Raw genomic sequence first — 23,123 nt, 5'->3', positions numbered from 1 at the left:
TGATACTGAATTGCTACTGTAAATAGTACAATGAGTTAAGCAAGTTATATAAATCACACAGATAATACAATTGACTCTGCTTAATCGCACACCCTCGGGAGTTCAGGATAGTGTGTTGATTAAGCGGAGTGTGAGATTAAGCAGAGATGCTCAAAATAGCATCTAAGCACCAGCTTTCATGTGCCATTTATGTAGGACCTTCACTTCTGAGTTTTCTACGGGCTTGGGACCATCACACTCTAGACATGACCTCAATAGAATGTTTGTTTTTTTATTTAATTCTTCTTTTTAATCTTTTCTTTTTTATGTCTTCTCGACAACAAAATGTGACATTATTGATTGTTAGAACAGTAATTGCAAAGCGTTGATTGGTTTCTATTCTGTGCAAGCTGTTTATAAACCTTTATCTCCAATCTCGCCAATATCAGGGCTGGCGGAGTCGGTTATTTTTAAACCGACTCCGACTCCGACCTCCCGACTCCTCAAGCATAGTATTAATAGGTAATAATATGCAACCAACACTCGCAGCTACTTTTAGCTTTTCCCCAGTATATGTATTATAACAATACAAGCCGCTTCATATTTGAAACTAGGGCAAAAAAGGAACTGAAACTAGACAAAAAGGAAACTGAAACAGATTGAATAAAACTGTCATTAAGACCAACAAAAAGAGGAAAAGTGAAATTAAGACAATATTGAAACTGAAACCATTTATACTAAAATAAAGTCACTTCTTATGGTCTTATGGTTATCCCACTTTCTAATAACCTAACTTTAACATTGAAGAGTCAGCATCCCCACCCCTCCCTCTAGTCAGGTACGGGGTGATTGGCATTGATGCCAACTTAAATGTACAGCACGAGAGCATGAAGGTTGGGGAGGAAAGGGGGTTTTGGAAGCATAGTTCACCTTTAGCTAATACCAATGTAATTTTTTTCAAATTCTATAGGCCTGGATACTATCTATATCTAGTATCCAATATATTACACATTGAATGATATAAAAATGCGGCGTCTTTTTTACGAAACCCTGCGCAACCTGCCGAATCCCGACAAAGTTATGGGAAGTAGGTGGCAGTGGGGAGTGAACCTAGAACTCAGGGAAGTGTACACCATTGGGGAGTGAACCTGGGACTGGGTTTCGGCAGGTTTCGTAAAAAAGAACTAGTGCTTTTTTACGAAACCCGCCGAAACCCGACAATATCCAGCAACGTTATGGGAAGTAGACAACTGTGGGGAGTGAACCCGACACTCAGGGAAGTGTACATCAGTCGGGAGTGAACCTGAGACTAAGGTTATCGGCCGGTTTCGGCGGGTTTCGTAAAAAAGAATTAGTGCTTTATTACGAAACCCGCCGAAACCCGACAATATCCAGCAAAGTTATGGGAAGTAGACAACTGTGGGGAGTGAACCCGAGACTCAGGGAAGTGTACATCAGTAGGGAGTGAACCTGAGACGAAGGTTATCGGCCGGTTTCGGCGGGTTTCTTAAAAAAGAATTAGTGTTTATTACGAAACCCGCCGAAACCGCCGAAAACCGACAATATCCGGCAAAGTTATGGGAGTTTGGCAACAGTGGGGGGTGATCCTGGGAATCAGGGCGGTGTACACCAGTGGGGAGTGAACCTGGGACTGTGTAAAAAGGATATCAGTCGGAAATAAACCTGGAACTAAAGGGAGATGGATACCATAGAAAGTTGATAGTTGGATATGGGAGTTGAGTACCAGAGGAGAATGAACCTGACACTATAGGAGATGGGCGCAAGTGTGGAGTGAACCTGGGACTCAGGGAAGTGCTCACCAATTTGGAGTTAACCTGGGACTGTGGGTATCCGAGCCGAACTATAGGAGTTGGATACCAGAGGAGAATGAACCTGACACTATAGAAGGTGGGCGCCAGTGGGGAGTGAACCTGGGAGTCAGGGGGTGACACCAGTGGGGAGTTAACCTGGGACTGTGGAAAAAGGATATCAGTAGGAAATAAACCTGGAACTAAAGGGAGATGGATACCATTGAAAGTTGAAGCCGGATATGGGAGTTGAGTACCAGAGGAGAATGAACCTGACACTATAGGAGATGGGCGCCAGTGTGGAGTGAACCTGGGACTATGTAAACAGGATATCAGTGGGAAATAAACCTGGGACTAAAGGGAGATGGATACCATTGATAGTTGAAGCCGGATTTGAGAGCTTGGTACCAGAGGAGAATGAACCTGACACTATAGGGGGTGGGCGCCGGTGGGGAGTGAACCTGGGACTATGTAAAAAGGATATCAGTAGGAAATAAATCTGGGACTAAAGGGAGATGGATACCATTGGGAGTTGAAGCCGGATTTGGGAGTTGGGTGCCAGGGGAGAGAGAAACCTGACACTATAGGAGGCGGGCGCCAGTGGGGAGTGAACCTGGGACTATGTAAAAAGGATATCAGTCGGAAATAAACCTGGGACTAAAGGGAGATGAATACCATTGAAAGTTGAAGCCGGGTATGAGAGTTTGGTACCAGAGGAGAATGAACCTGACACTATAGGAGGTGGGCGCCAGTGGGGAGTGAACCTGGGACTATGTAAACAGGATATTAGTGTGAAATAAACCTGGGACTAAATGGAGATGGATACCATTGAAAGTTGAAGCCGGATATGAGAGTTGGGTACCAGATGAGAATGAACCTGACACTATAGGAGGTGGGCGCCAGTGGGGAGTGAACCTGGGATTATGTAAACAGGATATCAGTGGGAAATAAACCTTGGACTAAAGGGACACGGATACCATTGAAAGTTGAAGCCGAATATGAAAGTATGGTACCAGAGGAGAATGAACCTGACACAATAGGAGGTGGGCGCCAGTGGAGAGTGAACCTGGGACTCAGGGAATTGCACACCAATGGGGAGTTAACCTGGGAATATGTATAAAGGATATCAGTAGGAAATAAATCTGGGACTAAAGGGAGATGGATACCATTGGGAGTTGAAGCCGGATTTATTTCCCACTGATATCCTTTTTTAGATATTCACAGGTTAACTCCCCACTGGTGTGCAATTCCCTGATTCCCAGGTTCACTCCCCACTGGCGCCCACCTTCTATAGTGTCAGGTTCATTCTCCTCTGGTACCCAACTCCTATAGTTCGGCTCGGATACCCACAGTTATCCATCTCCCACAGTCCCAGGTTAACTCCCAATTGGTGTGCACTTCCCTGAGTCCCAGGTTCACTCCACACTGGCGCCCATCTCCTATAGTGTCAGGTTCATTCTCCTCTGGTACTCAACTCCCATATCCAGCTTCAACTTTCAATGGTATCCATCTCCCTTTAGTTCCAGGTTTATTTCCGACTGATATCCTTTTTCCACAGTCCCAGGTTAACTCCCCACTGGTGTGCAATTCCCTGACTCCCAGGTTCACTCCCCACTGGCGCCCACCTTCTATAGTGTCAGGTTCATTCTCCTCTGGTACCCAACTCCTATAGTCCCGACTGGTGTACACTTCCCTGAGTCTCGGGTTCACTCCCCACAGTTGTCTACTTCCCATAACGTTGCTGGATATTGTCGGGTTTCGGCGGGTTTCGTAAAAAAGCACTAGTTCTTTTTTACGAAACCCGCCGAAACCCAGTCCCAGGTTCACTCCCCAATGGTGCACACTTCCCTGAGTTCTAGGTTAACTCCCCACTGCCACCTACTTCCCATAACTTTGTCGGGATTCGTCTGGTTTCGCAGGGTTTCGGCGGGTTTCGTAAAAAAGACACACCCATAAAAATGCAATGTCTGAAAGTGGTAAGGAGTCGGAGTCGGGACTTCTAAAACCGACTCCGACTCCAAATCCGGCTCCACCCTCAAACAACCGACTCCTACCGACTCCGACTCGCCAGCCCTGGCCAATATAGATCATCTGTCAAGTGTCCTTCTTGGATGAGTAGTTTGTATCCCATGTCAAGTTTTATGTTTCCGATGACTCATCCTCATCTTCGTTATCTAGGCATTATCTTTTGTGTGGCTGAACGGACTCCAGTGGTTCCTGAGATGTCAGTTTACCCCTGATGTTGTCCATTGTTACGAATTGATCGAATGCTTTGGCCGAGAAGTTGTGTGGAATGGAAACAGAATTGTTGATTTCATATGGCTGTTGGTTGTCACTCCAAACAAGTTGTAGCGATTAAGCGGAGAGATTATACAGAAAAAAATCTGTTTTCGGGAATGTGTAGCGTATAAGCGGATGTGTGATTAACCGATGAACGATTAAGAGGAGTGAAATGTATATCAAAATTCAAGATGTAATGATTACATTATGTAGTAAACCAGTTCAACATGATGACAAGCAAATAAAAACAGTAAGTAGTGAAATGCAGCAGATAATGTCCATTGACGACTTGTATAACTGTACAAATGCCAAACCCATAACTGACTCCATTTTAATTTACTTCTTTAAATTCACAAGAAAATAGATTATAAAGGATTTTTATTTATGGTGGTGGTAATAGTGATAATTGTATTTGGTGATGATATGGAAAGTTTCGAAATGCACATAGAAATAAGTAAATTTAATGAAGTATCAATAAAAACATAAAATTAACTAACAATAAATCAGTCAATGGATAGTAGGTTACTATATATATATACATAATATGCGTCGACATTCATGTGGGTGTCATGGCCGAATGTTAAATCGTCTGCCTTAGAAGGCTTGTCGGAATCGAGGCTGTGTGTTTCAAATCCACGTTCCCCTTTTTTCTTTCTTTGTCTTTTTTCTCGAGAGCGTTGCAAATGATAAAGGTCCCATCCACCCCCCCCCCCCCCCCCCCCCCCCCCCCCCCCACCCTTTTTTAAAAATATATATTTTTCTTTCTCTCTCTTTTGGTTCGTTTCTAGCAAATTGTCATATTCGTCCCCACTCCAATAAAAAGGATATTCTAAAAAGAATAAATAATTAAAAAGCAAACAAACAAAAAATATTCAGAGAGCGAACAAATGGTCAGAGAGAGAGGCAAACATTTTAAATTAAAAATAAAAACAATTTTAAGAAAATCATGCTCAGAAACGGAACAAGGCCAAACAAAAAAGGAGAAAAGAATAAACTCGCTCAAAAAAAAAGGAGTTATCGGATTCGAACCTATGCAGCTAAAAGGAATAAAAATGAACGATAGTCTCACACACTGAGCTGTCTATCCACACCGATATCGGTGTATATTAAAATTCATATAATATTATAAACTAGATAATTTTCCACCATCTTTGCTTCCTTGTTTTGATAGTTATTTTCATCTCTGATTCTAATAATATGTTGTTGGATCTAGTTTTGTGGAAGTGTGATAATAAATTGTATTGTTTTGTATGAAGAATACAGGGAAAAAAACAGGTGTGGTCGGCTTTGGGGCGAACAACACTTAGGCCTAGGGATTCATCCGCGAAATAAACAAATTCCCAGCCATCAATCAATATCCCCAAAATTGTGGTCAGAACAAATTATAGAAACAAATGAAGATCAACAAAGTTAACAGGTAGGTAGGTAGTGAAAATTGTAATGGTTGGTGGACTATGAACCGATATGATGATTAACAAGTTTCTTGCAGGTTGAAAAAAGAAGGCGAATTGTCAGTTTGACGTTTCAGTTCAAAGTGTGAAAAATTTACTTACATTACATTTCATCAATCCATTAAAAAAGCTGGATTTGGCATTTGTGCACTATTTGCTTTCATCTCGTGTTAGATATCACTTATTAACTGATTTGGGACACAAATAACCACTGGCATTTTTTCAGAATTTTTAGTATTTTTCAAGCCTAGTATGGCATTTTGCATAAAATCTTTCTGCCAACTGTTGTGAATGAAAAACCCTAAATAGCTTCAAGAGCAGACTAGACAAATTTTGGTCTGACCAGAATGTTTTGTACAATTATAAATGCGCTTTAGATTGTAAAACCGGAAGAAACCGGCCGACAGGGTCTGCCAATAATCAAAAGTCCAGGTATTTTATTATTGCCAGACAGGTGTCTGCCAATAATCAGTTTTCTTTATTGGCAGACATATCTGAGAATAACGACAGCCTCTAATAACTCTAACCAAACCAGGGAACAGTCACATATTAATTTGACCAGCGAGTGCATTCAAAACGGTATTGAAAGTTTCCAAGCAATCAACGTCCGTTTTGTTTGGTGGCAGGATATTCCAGTTCCAGTCATTTACTGTTCGTGGGGAAAAGATGCATCTAGACGTCTATTTGTAGGGCTAGACTAGAGTCTATTATTTGAATTTGATGTGTCTGGGTGTCTGTTCTTGTAAATGGCGGTATGTATGTAGGTAGTGAAAATTGTAATGGTTGGTGGACTATGTACCGATATGATGATTAACAAGTTTCTTGCAGGTTGAAAAAAGAAGGCGAATTGTCAGTTTGACGTTTCAGTTCAAAGTGTGAAAAATTTACTTACATTACATTTCATCAATCCATTAAAAAAGCTGGATTTGGCATTTGTGCACTATTTGCTTTCATCTTGTGTTAGATATCACTTATTAATCAGGAAATTGGAACAGTATCAAATTAATGATCAGACAGTCAAATGGGTCCGAGATTTCCTCAAAGATAGAAGACAAAAAGTGATAGTGAATGGAACAGCATCAACAGAGAGACTGGTAACAAGTGGAGTTCCACAAGGAAGTGTACTGGGACCAGTTCTCTTCCTGATTTATATCAATGACTTGCCAGACAATCTATCATCTAAATGTAAAATCTTTGCCGATGATACTAAGCTCTATGGAGTAGCTAATACAGAAGAAGAAAGAAACACCTTACAACAAGATTTGAAAAAGCTTGAAGAATGGTCCGAAATATGGCAGATGGAGTTCAATGTAGATAAATGTGCAGTTCTTCACCCAGGAAAAAACAACAGAGAAGCAAACTATATAATGAAAGAAAAACCCCTGCAGAAATCCAGTGGGGAAAAAGACCTAGGAGTATTTATTGATAGGAAGTTAAACTTCAAGAAGCAAATTAAAGATGTTCAATCTAAGGCTAGTAAAACACTCGGAATAGTGAAAAGAAATTTAAAGAATCTGAAAACAAAACACATGACTACCATCTACAAGACAATGGTTAGATCAAAGCTGGAATATGCTAACTGCATATGGTATCCGAAGTTTGAGGGAGAACAAAGACTGTTTGGAAAGAGTGCAAAGGAGATCAACAAAACTCATCACACACCTGAAAGACAAAACATACTGTGAGAGATTGAAAGAATTAAATCTCCCGACCTTAGATTACAGGAGAAGAAGGGGAGATATGATCCAAACATATAAAATAGTAAAGGGAATAGACAGGGTAGAGGCAGGATTCCTTAAACCAAACAAGAACATTCAGACACGAGGAAACAGCAAGAAACTGAAAAAAGAACGTTTTAAAACAAATGAAAGAAGGAACTTTTTTTCATCTAGAATTGTAAATAACTGGAATAAACTACAAGAAACCACAGTATCAGCAAAAAATTTGAATAAATTCAAAGCAGAGTTGGAGATAAGCAACACCCTAGGAAACAAGTTCAATTATAAAAATTGGTCCAATCATTAATAGATGAGGAGGAGCGAAGGAGACTACACCAAGTCTAAAAGCTCTATACAGAGGTATCCAGGTATCCAGGTATGTGTATTCATCTAAGCAAATAACATGCATATATGCAATGGGCTTCTAACAGATAGAATCCAAGCCAAAATACAGCCATCAGTCATTGCTGAACCACACAGAGTTCTAAGTAAAGATGTAAAATCATCATTGTGTTTTTTTGGTTTCATTAGAATGGAATTGGAGCGGTTGATTACCTTAGTTACGTTAGTCTACATCACATATCAAGAGGGCATTAGCAATTATGATTTATTCAAAAGAACACAGTCTCTTAGAGTTTCTGTCTCTCTGTCTCCGATGAGAGGAAAATGCACAATATATTGAATTTTTAACTGGAATTCAAGAAAAGAATGTAGAGAATTGCGATCATAGCCGTCACTGCATGTAAACAATGAAAAATGCATGCGCACAGGGTTAGAACTATAAAATACTTCCGGTGTCAATGAACAATGATTTTTATTAATAAATTCTTTTAAACAGAAAATGTTTCGTTTAACTATTAACTTAAAACTCGAAAGTATATATTTTAATAGTATAGAGTCAAATATCGATTTAATTGTTTTTTTAAAGAATAGGTGAATCTCTAGGAAAGAACTATATTACTGAATCGCGAATTTCTTAGCCTGCGTATTGATATATTTGCTGTGATTAGGAAGCGCCATATTGCTTCTTGTAAATTATCTAGAAAAGAAGTGTCAAAGATCCGTAGATATACTGCATACTTTTTGAAACCTTTTAGGCCGTCTCATGGCATGAGAGAGTCGTTTTACATTAAAAAATATCAAAGGCATGGCTGACAGGCGAAAGTTGCAAGGTAAATAAGCTTGTATTCTTTGTCTAACGCACCAAAGCGAAAGCAATTTCATTGTTCCAGGTCTACTGTTTATACCCCCCACCCCCTCCTCAATACTCGAGGAATAAATTCCCTACCTGAGCTATGAACACAGCAGCTACTTTGCTTTTTGAGTTCACTTGAAAACAGACCCCCTCAAAAATGCTTACTCTTTATACTAATGCATGGTTGTCAAAGTCCATCTCTTCCTGGCATCAACATTTTCCCGTTTCATTGCTCAATATTTCCACTCCTGTACAAATCGGCACACTGATCACTGATACTGAGTTACTGTTACAACAAGATATGAAGTGAATAGAAAAGTGCCAGAAGACAATAGAGAATAAAAATTTTTTTCGCGGCGGTGGTGGGTTTGAACTGCGACTTTGGTACACAACTCGCCTGCAGTGAGAGCGTGGCTTACGTGTGAGCTATCCACGACACTAAAATATCGTTCAAACCAAGTCATTCTAGATCCCTCTCTCACCACTTATGAGATCGCCGATTCGTTCACACATCGCAATAATTTGACCAGCAGTTAAGCTTAATAGCCAATATTCTCATCACAACATATAACATAGAAACGATTGAGACATTGAGTATGCTCCGTGTATGGGTGAATTTTAATTCAGAAAGTGAGTGAGCAGCACTAATTGTACAACAAGATATGAAGTGAGTAGAAGTGCCAGAAGACAATAGAAATAAAATTTTCGCGGCGGTGGTGGTTTGAACCTGCGACCTTATGGTACGAACTCCGCTGCAGTATAGCGTGGCTACCGTGTGAGCTACCCGAACACTAAAATATTCGTTCAAACCAAGTCATTCTAGATCCCTCTTCACCCATTATTAGATCGCCGATTCGTTCACACCATCGCGAAGTAATTTGACCAGCAGTTAAGCTTAATAGCCATATTCATCACAAAATTAACAAGAAACGATTGAGACATGAGTATGCTCCGGTGTATGGTGAATTTTTAATTCAAAAGTGAGTGGAGCAGCACTAATGTTGGTAACAACAAGATATGAAGTGAGTAGAAAAGTGCCAGAAGACAATAGAGAATAAAAAGTTACTGTTACAGTACAGTTACTGTTTATCAAGTTCAATTTCAGTTGCAGTTTACAATACAGTACAGTCATCTTTTTGATATCCTCATCTGCTTAGCTTACTTTTATTTGTTACTGATCGAACTCGGAGAAGTGCTGTATTTGTATCTACCCACCACCACCTCATACTCATCGATAAAGTAGTAATTAGTAATGTAAGAGTAAGATCCTTACATTACTAAACTGACTAAGAATATAATAACCTAACCGGCCTAACCTATCCAAATAAATCAACCTCGCCAAAATTCGAAATATTTTTACAGTTTGTTCCACAATCTTAAGTCGGACACTAATTAAAAAAAGATTAAGTCGTGAATTGTAGTATTATTATATGATGAAGGCCAATCATATATACGAATACGACACAAATTTAAAAAATACTTTAGCTTTACTTATCATAATTATTGCCCTAATTATTGTGATTTTATCATGCGGAATCAATAGGAAAACACTAAAACTTTTCGTGTATTTAACAATTAATTTGACAGATGCGAGACATTCTGAAAAAACCTATTGTATTGCAGTTTCTATGCATTCATAAAGTGCGATGTCATAAAACTTGTTCCATTCTCATTGAAAGTGTAAAACCACTCTTTCTGGAAGTCTGGATACACACCTTGTTCAATTAATCTTCTAATACGCACTTAAATGAAAATTTCAGTGTTCAAATGACAATATAAAATCTGGTTTACTGTGATGCAGTATACTATCCCATTGATAAAACCGTTTGAATTTTGACTCTAGGTTATATAGAAGCAGAGTTATTCAATTTTTTATACCTTAAAAACACCCCAAAAATTACTATAGGAATCAGCCTGAAACTGGTCTCCAGCTGACTGAAAAAACGAAAGGGGATTCCCCTGAAACACTCTGACGTCACAAGGCTAGGAGTAGGAGCCAATGAACGACGCTGACCACGGTAGTCCAAGCTGAAATGGCGTTACTTTGGTAGATTTTGAAATAGTTTGATTTTATGGAACGCTCAAAGGGTATCAGGGGAGCAGTTTTGATAGTTGAAAATGGTATATTTGGAAAGGAAAATGGTTGAATTTTATGATTATTTATGTTTCAAGGGAATTCTTTCATGAATGATGATATACGGCTTAATTTTCTTTCCCACTATATTAAGCTATCTTTCCATTACAATATCTTCTAAATGAATTTAAGGAGGGAAACGATAATTGTACCAAATGATAGAGCGTTCAATTCTCTTTAATTTGGTGTTTAATTTATCAAATTCTGTAAATAAACACCCAAGATATCTCAATTTAACCAAGTCATGTTTATTAGCATGCAGCTCACAGACGATAACTAGCGGTCACAAAGGTGAATGGGAGAGTTGTGACACAGATTTAGCCCATCATCTAATTGCAGAATGGTGTTCTATTTCATTCTAGACTAGATAAATGCTGGTCGAAAAAAATTTCTCTCTTTTATTAGGTACCTACCTACTTTGGTAACAAAAAAAAATTTATCAAATTGGGTTGAGCTCAGTGAAACCTATATCATTATAAAGTGCTTTTCAGCACGATTCTAATAATACTAAATTTGTGAACATCAGATAAGCAGAAGAAAAGTTCTGTTAGTTTAAAGGCTGAAAAATGTTCTTCTATTTGCCTTTGTTATTTACTGACGGACTTTGTGACCTAAAATTGTTGCATTTCCGGTAGTAAAGATTTGCTGGTACGAATTTCAGGGATGCGGTATACAGCTTTGTCCTGAATTTAATTTATTAAAAAGTTAAGGTTTTAAATCACATGCCATCACTGGAATTTTGATTTACAAATTTTTATTTTTTAAATTATCCACAGCTAAATTATACCCTATTTTATCCACGATCAAAAGATATGCTAAATTGGTATTGATTTAAACATAGACACCAACAAATTCCTCCTGAAGAAAATAAGACATAAATCATTAGAATCCATCAATAAACAAAAATTTGATGGAACTTTTTCTGAGATTCATCACTCAAAGTAATTTTTTTTTAATGGGGTCACAGCCACATCTACAACTAGGTCATTTATCAGCTCACTGCTGGAGTGCCAAATGAACAGTTACCAAAGTACTTACTTCTATGTTCTGTAATCCTAATAATCTGCTATACATCCTGCAACTAAAATAGTTAAGCCACCTTATGATTCAATGTAGCCTATTCAATATTAATAGGGGAGGGCTTCCGTGGTTTCACTGCGCTTTTTTTATATTACTTAATCTTATATGTCCAATAAATATTACTATTTTATTTCAAAAACAATTTATGAGTCGGTTGCCGTTGATGATTCCGGTTGACATCATTACTTACTGTGTTTCCCATCAGTTTTGATATTGCAAGTGATGGGGATCATTATGTTTCATCGGGTTATTAAAGCATCTTTGGTTAGAGTTGGGAGTGGGGGGGGGGGGTCCCGTCGATAATAATAAAGAGAAATATCCTCTTTAGGCGTGCTGTGAAACTACAGAAGTCCTAACATTATTAGTCCTCCGAAGGACTGCTAACATAGCCTGTACACTTCCAGGGAGTTTTGAACGGAAGAGTAGAAAGTCACATCACAACTTCTCTGTCCGATACCATTGGAAGATATTTGGTTCACTATAAATATTGAAATGAAAGGCTTGTAACTTTTTTTTTGTTATTCTGTGGTATTAGCTATTTCACGTCTGGTTCAGTTCACTTCATTGTCTATGTTTTACTACAGACTATGGTAACAGAAAATATCAGCGGGATGTTTTGTGGAACGATAATAGCTTTTTTTCACAATTGTTCTTGGGCTTTTTTTTTGTTTGTTTTTCTTTTATGTGGTTGATCATATTATGTATATTCAGTTTGTTAATATTTTAATTCTTTTTTTTTTATATATTTATGTTTTATTACAGCGGAAATTGACAGATGCCTGAAAAAAGTTGACGAAGGTGTGGAGACCTTTGAGGATATCTGGAAGAAGGTATAGCTTAAAAGATTTTGTATGAAAAAAAAATATTTTTAAACTATCTGGAATGTTTATTTAGCAGATGGAGAGAAAGATGAAGAGTATAAATGTGACTCATATATTGAGCTTTATATAGCGCAATATCCATTAAATGTGCTGAAAGCACTTTACAAGGGGTCCCTGGTCAACAGCAACATTTAACATGTAGGACGGGACATGGCTCCTGTTAGGTGATACTACAATTTTTCGGACACAGACAACGCTGTTAACGGCCAGGTACTCATTTTACACCTGAGTACGGTTAGAGAATGTGAGTAAAGAGCCTTCTCCAAGGACTCAACTATGTGCCGGTGTTTCAAACCCTGAGATATGAAGTGAGTAGAAAAGTGCCAGAAGACAATAGAGAATAAAAAAAAAATTTTTTTCGCGGCGGTGGTGGGGTTTGAACCTGCGACCTTATTGGTACGACAACTCCGCCTGGCAGGTGAGAGCGTGGCTCTACCGTGTGAGCTATCCACGAACACAAAAATATTCGTTTCAAACCCAAAGTCATTTCTAGATCCCTCTCTCACCCACTTCTTGAGATCGCCGATTCGTTCGCCACCATCGCGAAGTAATTTTGACCAGCAGTTAAGCTTAATAGCCAATATTCTCATCACAAACATATAACATAGAAACGATTGAGACATTGAGTATGCTCCGGTGTATGGGGTGAATTTTTAATTCAGAAAAGTGAGTGGAGCAGGCACTTATGTTGGTAACAACAAGATATGAAGTGAGTAGAAAAGTGCCAGAAGACAATAGAGAATAAAAAAAATTTTCGCGGCGGTGGTGGGGTTTGAACCTGCGACCTTATTGGTACGACAACTCCGCCTGGCAGGTGAGAGCGTGGCTCTACCGTGTGAGCTATCCACGAACACAAAAATATTCGTTTCAAACCCAAAGTCATTTCTAGATCCCTCTCTCACCCACTTCTTGAGATCGCCGATTCGTTCGCCACCATCGCGAAGTAATTTTGACCAGCAGTTAAGCTTAATAGCCAATATTCTCATCACAAACATATAACATAGAAACGATTGAGACATTGAGTATGCTCCGGTGTATGGGGTGAATTTTTAATTCAGAAAAGTGAGTGGAGCAGGCACTTATGTTGGTAACAACAAGATATGAAGTGAGTAGAAAAGTGCCAGAAGACAATAGAGAATAAAAAAAATTTTCGCGGCGGTGGTGGGGTTTGAACCTGCGACCTTATTGGTACGACAACTCCGCCTGGCAGGTGAGAGCGTGGCTCTACCGTGTGAGCTATCCACGAACACAAAAATATTCGTTTCAAACCCAAAGTCATTTCTAGATCCCTCTCTCACCCACTTCTTGAGATCGCCGATTCGTTCGCCACCATCGCGAAGTAATTTTGACCAGCAGTTAAGCTTAATAGCCAATATTCTCATCACAAACATATAACATAGAAACGATTGAGACATTGAGTATGCTCCGGTGTATGGGGTGAATTTTTAATTCAGAAAAGTGAGTGGAGCAGGCACTTATGTTGGTAACAACAAGATATGAGGTGAGTAGAAAAGTGCCAGAAGACAATAGAGAATAAAAAAATTTTTTTCGCGGCGGTGGTGGGGTTTGAACCTGCGACCTTATTGGTACGACAACTCCGCCTGGCAGGTGAGAGCGTGGCTCTACCGTGTGAGCTATCCACGAACACAAAAATATTCGTTTCAAACCCAAAGTCATTTCTAGATCCCTCTCTCACCCACTTCTTGAGATCGCCGATTCGTTCGCCACCATCGCGAAGTAATTTTGACCAGCAGTTAAGCTTAATAGCCAATATTCTCATCACAAACATATAACATAGAAACGATTGAGACATTGAGTATGCTCCGGTGTGTGGGGTGAATTTTTAATTCAGAAAAGTGAGTGGAGCAGGCACTTATGTTGGTAACAACAAGATATGAAGTGAGTAGAAAAGTGCCAGAAGACAATAGAGAATAAAAAAATTTTTCGCGGCGGTGGTGGGGTTTGAACCTGCGACCTTATTGGTACGACAACTCCGCCTGGCAGGTGAGAGCGTGGCTCTACCGTGTGAGCTATCCACGAAAACCCTGGACCTTCCGATCCGAAAGCGAGTGTCATACCACAAGACCAGATAGCCGCACAAAGGGAACAACAAAAAACAAATGATGTTCCGGCCTTTGGCCTTCTTCAAAACATTGTTTTCTGTTGTTCCCTTATATATGTGAGTCGCATTTATCATTTATCTTTCTCTCCATCATATTGGCTCATTTAGGCACCTCTAGTCTTTTTTTTATTTAGCAGGCTTCAGTTCAAGATCATTCTGGAATAAATTACTTATATTCGGTAATGTTATTCATCCCGCATAAAGTATGATGTTTATATATAATTCAAGGACAATAATATATAGCAGAAAAACATTTTGTCATGATGTATTTGATTTGGTCAAATAATCTTGAACTTGAAATCAATTAAGGTCTCTTTGCTTTCTAATATTGTGAAAATTCTGCTTGGTCAACTGGCTTTGTTATACAATAAAACGATTTCTTTCCATATTGAAATTGATTGTTCTATGGAATACTGTTTTTAGAAGAAAAAAAAATTTTCATTTTATTTTACAGGTGCAGTCTGCTGCAAATATCAATCAAAAAGAAAAATTTGAGAGTGATCTGAAGAAAGAGATTAAGAAATTGCAGGTTTGTGCCATTCTTCGATTTATTTCGGTTTTATTAGGTTATGTTTGGTCATAACCTTAAATCCATTGTATTCCTTATCCTATTATTATACACTTTCGCTTTTGGTAAGGACTGGTTTTTACTACTTTATAACAAAAAAGAACTTCTTATCCTTTGTAAAAGTAAAAGGAAATGTAGGAGTGAGGGAAAATTAATTCTCCCGCATTTTTTACTTTTCAAAAAGGAAATAAAATTTTGACGCATGATATCTTTACCACAAGAATTCTGATGGTAAAATCATTAAGTTTGATTCACTTGCTGGTGTATGAAGATACATTTTTAGGATAAAAAATCTGGATGAGGTAATAATTGGAACCTTACTTAAAATTCTAAATGTAGGACCTCAAGAACACTGTCAATGCCAATTCTTCTGAACATGCTGTGCATATATTTTCCCTTCTCTCTCTCTCTCTCTCTCTCTCTCTCTCTCTCTCTCTCTCTCTCTCTCATCCTTTTTTTTTTTTTTTGGGGTTTACACCTGTAAATTCTCAGTCAATTTGTCAAATTCAAATATTTTTACAAAGGACAGAAAGAATTAATGAATTATAGACGAATGACCATAAAATAATTAGGAATGTTCCACAGCGCTACGCATAGATCATGGGCTGTTCATATTAATGATGGATGTATTGCTAAGGCTAAGCGATGCTTTTTAGAATTGCCGTGTCTGAACACAGCCCAGTGTATTTTAACACAGCCTTCCTGAAATAATTTTTTCACTTTCCAAACCTGTCGTGATCCCAATGGTAGCCAATTTTAACTGAGTCGCTGAGCGATAAATATCATGTGTTTCATCTAAGCCAAAATTCACCACATTTACCGGGAGGAAAGTAATAATATGAAAAAGTAAGATGCGAACGTCGGAAGTGCGTTATGTAGACACATTCAAATCGAAAGTTATATGATTACTACAAGCATGTCTCAATTGCCTCACATTGTAAACAAACTGGTTGACCGTTTCTAGTTTCTTCACTGATTAGTTACCTAATTATAAGGAACAATGGTAATTCCTAATTAATTCCTGTGCAAATTAGTTTTCTGCCATTGTTTTGCTCAAGCGAGCTTGCTATTAACTATTCATTTCACATCTTTGGATTTTTCCGCCACGAATTACGAAGAGTTTCAGTCCATTTTTATAGAGCTCATTTACAGGTTTGTTATGTCTTTTGTATTTTTGAGTTCCAACTTCTTTTAAGGCATCTCTTCGGCTTTTTTAACCCTCTATGAAGCAGCAAAAAGGGCACCCTTTCAGATTATATCTTGCTGTATCACTATTTCGTTTTACAGAGGCTTCGTGACCAGATCAAAACATGGCTTGCGAACAGCGACATCAAAGACAAGTCATCTTTACTAGAGAAGCGCAAATTGATCGAAACGGTGAGTTGTTTGTCTTGTATGGGCTTCATTTTGTGATATGATTATGTTAAAAGGGCTATTTTCAGCGAAATCTTTTTTCTTTTTTTTTTTTTTTTTGTCTTTTTTATTTTTGGTAGAATCTTGTCTCCTGCTGGATGAAAATTCTTCAGTTGGAAACTGTGTCAACATAACTCCAGCAACTTTTTAAAGTCGAAACTCTGCCTCTACAGCATCATCACTGCCACTATCACTACAACATTATCATCATTACAACCATCACCAGTTCAACATCATTATCGCTACAAAACCTCATCATATCATCCACTGCGTGGCATTTTCCCCTCTGAGCGGTATTTCAGTGCTAGGTCAACCTGACCCCATTAGTGGGGTCAGCTCATGGGAAGAACAGGTAGTGGTCAGGAGGAATCTGTGATGCCGCTGATGGTAATTAATTGTTGCAATATTTCATGGTATTGCTCAGTTGCTAACACAAATATGAAAATTGTTCCCTCACCACAAGCAAAGCAAAGGTTTCTTTCATCATATGCCATGGTTGATAATAATGTATCCTCTTAAGACTGCTCATAAGAGAGGTGTCAATTTAGTGGTTTTTGAGCTATCAATGAAATTAATTTGTTGTAATTTGCATATCAATAATTTAATTCCCAGCGGCAGGAAATGATTGAAACAAGCATCATTATAAAGTAAAATTGATGATCTTGACACATGCCAAGTTTTGTTGTCCGGGCAGTAAAACCTTAAAAGAAATGAATTTTTTATTGTAAATTTCATATTTGGCATGACTTGGTGAGATCCTTATTTTCTCTCCCATAGTATTCCATGCCATGAATTATGTCCAAATATCAGTTTAGGAATAAAATATAAACCATTAGACGAAAATAATACTAATATTATTTTTTAAGCATTTAACTGATTTAAATATTATGAGTTTTGGGCACATTTGAAAGCCAACTTTTTAATGGCTTGATAACTTTTTTCTATACTTAAATCCCTTACGATTCAAGTCAAATTTGTTTTTTTTTTATTACTGTTAGGCATTATAGTTTGAAGATGTATACGGTACTGATTTTGTGTGGTTGTCTCAGGAAATGCCGACTTTATAGTGTCATAAAGGTGTCAATGTTTAGGGTATTCTTGCATGTTGAATAAGTAATATAATGTAAGGTCAAGTTCTCCTTTTGTGCATAAGTGAATGTGTTAACTTTTTATAGACTGAAGCGTCCAGATATATATATGGCAGTGATATCCTAAAAATTAAATAAATGATCTTGCTGTGGTATGCCTGTGGTGTTGTACTGATTTGACTCTGATTGTTATTCAGTTGTTTTATCTCTAAATTTGATTGACTGGAGTTCAATGGTATATCAGATGACTCTATAAGACAATGACTAAATGTGTATTCTTGAAGGAAAGGAGATGATTCTATATAACCTGTATCGACAGTGTGTTCGTTTTGAATGTAGTTGGTCAATACGGAGAAAAAGGTTACTACTTGGAATAAACTATATGCCCTCATAATTTTGAATCCTCTTTTGTCCACATACTATGTCCGTCTGTTTGAGCAAATCATCTAATTTAACAGTACCAGTGGTTAGTGTTAGTTGTAATTGATGATTGTTACTGCAATATTTGTAGCATGTCCAGTAACCTTGTTGGGTGATTGATTTTAATCTTGTAAAGAAGTCATACTTTATAGGCAGATTGATAGTAAATTGAGATATTGACATCATACACAATATTAGTTTTTAGTTTTTACTGGTCAATAAAATATTATCTTTATGAGTTATTTTACCACATAAAGACATAAATCATATCAGTTTACTGTTATGATCAACACAACTGTTTGAGAGGAACGAAATTGGTAAAAACAATATACAGAACTTACTAAACCATGAATAAATCAAGAAAATCAACTGCCAATATGATAATATTGCACAGGAACATAGATGCATATATGTACTTTTGATATTTATTAAAATTCTTGAGATACTGCCGCTGAATTTTGAATAACAAATTTTTTATTTAAGTGCACCATAATTTACAAGCACTTAAAATTAGATCAACAATTTGTGATATTCAAAGAAAACTATTAACCACAAGAATGTCAAATGTTCACTGATGTTTAGAAAGACAACTGATTTTTCAAATCAAAATAATGAAGTGAAAGAGTCTGTTATTGTTTTCCCGCTATACCGACATATTATAAGACCATAAATATCCATAATTGCCCCAATTGGACACGGCACTGCCTGATACCAGTTGAACTCCAATGACCTCATGCAGGTAGCGAGCAGGAAGGGTTATTGGTCCCTTGGGAGTTCCAACTGAAATAGCGCTGATTCCATGCAGTGCATCATTGTTACCATCACAAATTTGTGGGTTTTGTTTTTTTATTTTATTTATTTATTATTTTTAAAGATCCAATTTAATTAGAAGGTTATGGATGTATGATTAATAAAAGTAGTTTATTCGACAATATATCTCTGTTAAAGCTACTTATATTGTACTTTGGTCACTTTTGTGAACATTAGATACAGTTTGTGTTAATTTTCTTCTTTGTTTTCTGTTTGGTTGGAATGGTAAAACACAGGGTTTTTTTCTTTAACTTCACCAAGTCAAGATCACTTTATCTTTATCTCCATTCAGCAAATGGAACGTTTCAAGGTGGTAGAGAGGGAGACAAAGACAAAAGCCTATTCAAAAGATGGGCTTGGTGCCGCAGCCAAAGTTGACCCCCAAACCAAGGAAAAGTCTGAAGTCACTCACTGGTTGTCGGTAATCAAATATTTTAATATTTTATTAATTTATCATGGAAGTTTGGATGAATTTTAACAATGTGAAATTGACAGAAATGATGCATTATATGAAATAGTAAACAGAAGACTGTAAACAATAACATTGATGATGAAAGGAACCTTGATTTTGTAATTAAAAGTTATTTTGCGTTTGCAAGTGGCTTTTCTTTGAATTTTAAAGAAAATAGCACTTATTTGGTTTTACCATACACGAGACATATCTCGCAAACATGTTTCAAGTCAGTTCACATCTTGATTGCTGTATTTCCCTTTTATTATTTTCCATTTAAAGTGATTAGAGCGGAAATCTGCACATTGAACTGATTTAAGATAATTTCAGGCCTACCCCTATGAAAAATTTGTAGAATTACGAATTTTGGCTCGAGCTGCAGAGCAACATTAGCATCTTTTATTCAAAAGAAAATGTTTCAAATTTTGGTGTCGTCATACATTAATCTAAAACTTTTTGAAGCAAATTTCAATGTTTTGCTGTGTCAAATTGGTCATTTATTTATAGCTCAGTGCTGATGGTTTTCCTCGGATGCGCGATTTTGGAGTCCAGAGGAGGAATTTTCTCCTTTTAAAAATTACATTTTCTCGAAACAATGTGCTAGCAATGAGAGAGTTGATGTGTGGTGGAACACACAGGTGCAGTTTCTCACTCACCAGAAGTTATCTGGAGTATCAATGATAGCTCTAAAAGTGGGGTTTAGTGCAGTAGAAATGGGGCTTAAAGGCAATCGTTCAACATTTTCCTGCTTTTTCACTTTTTGTCACCATCAGCACTGATAGCTGTAAAAAGAACTTTTTTTTTTCCTTTGAAAATCATGAGTTTTTAGAATTATGGTTTGGCAGGTCTGTAATTGGTTTCTATTTTTATATTATTGGCAGGTCTGGGATATCAAAAGCAGAGTTCTGAAAATCTGCATGACTGTTCACTTATTTTTTTTAAGGGAATTCTTTGACTTTTAAGATTCATTGGCCAAATATCTGATGTGATGATTTAAAAATAATTTTTTAATTTTCAGAATATCATTGATTCGCTCCAAATGCAACTTGATCAGTTTGAAAGTGAGATGGAGTCTCGGTCGGGTTCTTCTAAAAAGAAAAACAAGGTTGGTTTGTTTTGCTTGATTGACTTTTTTGTCATAGACTTTGGAGGTGGATTGGAGCTTTTGTGTCCTCTTACTTCTACAGATGTTTTATTTCTTTAATTTAGTGACTTTTTTTTCTTGTCCTTGAACGAGATGGATTTGGTTTCGCCCACATCATGGTTAGAGTCTTTCCTTAAGGGAGGCAGTCAGATATCATATTTTTGAGTTGGGTTGGGGTTTTTTTTTTTTCCTGCCAATTCAACTGCGAGGTTTGTGAATTGTTCACCTCCCCCCTCCCCCCCATTAGGTCTTGAAAATAATTTCAAAGAATTGGTGGGGACCCTGTATTAAAAGTGCACATTTTCAAATCTATAAATATGCGAGTGATTCAAGGGTACTAGGTCGCATGTCCACAAAAATGAGTTTTGTTAATGATTGTTCTTTTTTTTTTTTTTTCAATATCTGATTTCTGTGACTTAGTACGTTTTGATCCTGGCGATCTCATATGTCTTAGATGTGTTTTATGTTTTGATGAGAGCAATTTTACTACTTTTCCTTCATTTTTCCGTTTATCCCTGTTTGGGATAAGATATCCTTGTTATTTTACTCCCAAAAATTCCTTGTTGGCAGGTCTGCTATAACTCCCAATGAGGCTCATTTCATAGAGACATGCTTTTCATAGTTAAGCAGGCAATTGGATTGCTCTATATTTTATGTGAACTGTGAACTATTTTATGTAATATTATTAAAGAATGTTTCAAATATATTTTTAAAAACTCGCAAGTAAAATACACACATAGTCAAGGGGCTGATACTTTCAATTGGAAGCGTGATGTCAAAAAAACAGGTTCTTATTTCATTGGAAGTGTTAAAGCACTCTTCCCAAGGACTGAATAAATTACTTGTGTACTCCATCTTCTAGTGTCAAGAGTGATGGCATTTTATTTTCTTGTCTAAATATATACTGGTCATCAATAAAGATCATCCATTCTCGCTCTTTACGTCCCTTAATCTGCCTATTCATCCTGCTGCTGAAATAGTTATGCTACCTTTATGTAACCTATTCATGAATAGTCCTTCTTAGGACTGGTTATATACCTTCTCACTGGTTTGGGTTCCTGACCTCCCATAGTGGGGAGGGGGGTACATACTGTGTCTTCTATTCCCTTATATCTGTTTTCCAACATGCTTTCTGTCTTTGTTTTGGAATGGGATTACTTGGTTTTGTCTTGTCCTTGGCTGGGAGGGAAATAGTGGAATGTTTAGTTATAGTTTTGGCAGATGATATTTTTTTCCTTGTAAATCATCTCTGTTATGCATTTTGTATTATGTTTAGTTTACATTCATATTATGTTATATGATTTGTAAACATTTGAGTGTATTCCTCTTAGTTGGGACCTGTGCTTGTGTCTGGATGAGACTTTTAGGTGATCTAAGTACAAGTGTGCTCTTGGAATCTACATCTGTTCCCTATTTGAACCAATTCCCCTTTGTCTTACCTATTCTTGGGTGCTTTAATTGTAATTCTAGAACTTTTTACTATCCCATTTTCTTCCTTTTTACTGGCGCTGATATGACCTTAATGTGTTGCAAGCGCCGTAAAACCCTTAAAAACAAAACAAAAACAAAAAACAAAAAAAATATGGCTCTGGCACTGCCCCTCATTTGTTGTATGATTAATTGTTTTGTGTTTTTTACTTAGGATGCAAAGTATGAAGAACTGAAACAACAGCAAGATCGACATAAATATCACATTGAGATGTTGGAGAAAGTTATGAGACATGTAGATAATGACAAGTTGCCTTTGGATCGGGTAAGCCTTATACAGAGTTGTTTTGTTGTTGTTTTTTTTAATAAAGAGCTATGATATTCTTTGGTTTGGAGTCAATTCTGTCCAGTTTTATTTCAAAGAAATTTGAGAGGATTTTGTGTTTACATGAATGGGAGATCAAACATTATTGGATTGTTGAACAAGATTGTCTATATGATTTTTTATTTTCTGTTAGATCAATCAATGCTTTGAGGATTTAAAAATAATTTATTACAAAGTATTGGCGAAAAGTATCATGAGGTTGGAAGATTTGTTCAAAACGTGGTTTTCAATTTTATAACCAGTCAATAATGTAAAAGTAATTCAAACATTGTAATGGAAAAGAAAAGTAGGATATGGTAAAGCGGTTGCTTGCTTACCATCCTTTTTTTTTTTTTTTTTTAATATACTTTTTTCTTAAGAAATGTAGAGAAAATAATTTGTTTTGACACCCCTTAACAGGTCAGAGATCTTCGGGATGACCTGGAATATTTTGTTGAATCAAATCAAGATCCAAACTTTCAGGAAAATCAGTACTTGTATGATGAGTTAGATCTGGAGGGATTGGGCTGTAAGTTTTTTTTTAATATGTTATAAACTTTTAAAGTTTTACTTATTTATTTTTTTTTTTCTCCCATCGCTTTTTCATTTTTACAATTCTTTTCACAGGTTTTTTGTTAGAGGGACAATTCTCTCATTGGCAATTACTTGCAACACGACTTCTGCAGGCACCATCAAATTAAGCTTATAATATGTCATGTCATTGTTTTGCCTTAAGTATCGTGTGTGAATCCTTTTTCTATTATGGAGAAAATGTAAAGGTGATTAATA

The 23,123-nt window shown here is 37.0% G+C and overlaps 2 protein-coding genes across 4 annotated transcripts in view; one reads left to right on the top strand and one right to left on the bottom strand.

Annotated features, from left to right (window-relative positions):
• Window positions 1–7,998, bottom strand: part of LOC144973775 (centrosomal protein of 131 kDa-like) — a 38,406-nt gene extending 30,408 nt beyond the window's left edge. The window contains exon 1 of the mRNA XM_078916671.1: window positions 7,792–7,998. The gene's annotated coding sequence lies outside the window, so the exon portion shown is untranslated. The remainder of the gene's footprint in view (window positions 1–7,791) is intronic.
• A 231-nt stretch (window positions 7,999–8,229) lies between these two features.
• LOC144973773 (CCR4-NOT transcription complex subunit 3-like) overlaps window positions 8,230–23,123 on the top strand; it is a 36,205-nt gene continuing 21,311 nt past the window's right edge. For 2 of the 3 annotated variants that reach the window (XM_078916666.1, XM_078916667.1), the window contains exons 1-8: window positions 8,236–8,408; window positions 12,408–12,475; window positions 15,103–15,177; window positions 16,504–16,593; window positions 19,240–19,368; window positions 20,417–20,503; window positions 22,185–22,295; window positions 22,755–22,863. In XM_078916666.1, the coding sequence (XP_078772792.1) occupies window positions 8,384–8,408; window positions 12,408–12,475; window positions 15,103–15,177; window positions 16,504–16,593; window positions 19,240–19,368; window positions 20,417–20,503; window positions 22,185–22,295; window positions 22,755–22,863 (694 nt within the window). In that variant the 5' untranslated portion in view covers window positions 8,236–8,383. Of the gene's footprint in view, window positions 8,409–12,407; window positions 12,476–15,102; window positions 15,178–16,503; window positions 16,594–19,239; window positions 19,369–20,416; window positions 20,504–22,184; window positions 22,296–22,754; window positions 22,864–23,123 lie in introns of all 3 variants that reach the window. The other variant, XM_078916665.1, reaches the window with a different exon arrangement.

The sequence above is a fragment of the Berghia stephanieae genome, chromosome 5 (assembly GCF_034508935.2).
Source record: "Berghia stephanieae isolate SIO BIC M18660-M18661 chromosome 5, UCSD_Bste_1.3, whole genome shotgun sequence".
Classification (NCBI taxonomy): domain Eukaryota; kingdom Metazoa; phylum Mollusca; class Gastropoda; order Nudibranchia; family Aeolidiidae; genus Berghia; species Berghia stephanieae.
Note: the sequence above shows the minus strand (reverse complement) of the source record. Positions and strands in the feature narration are given on the sequence as shown.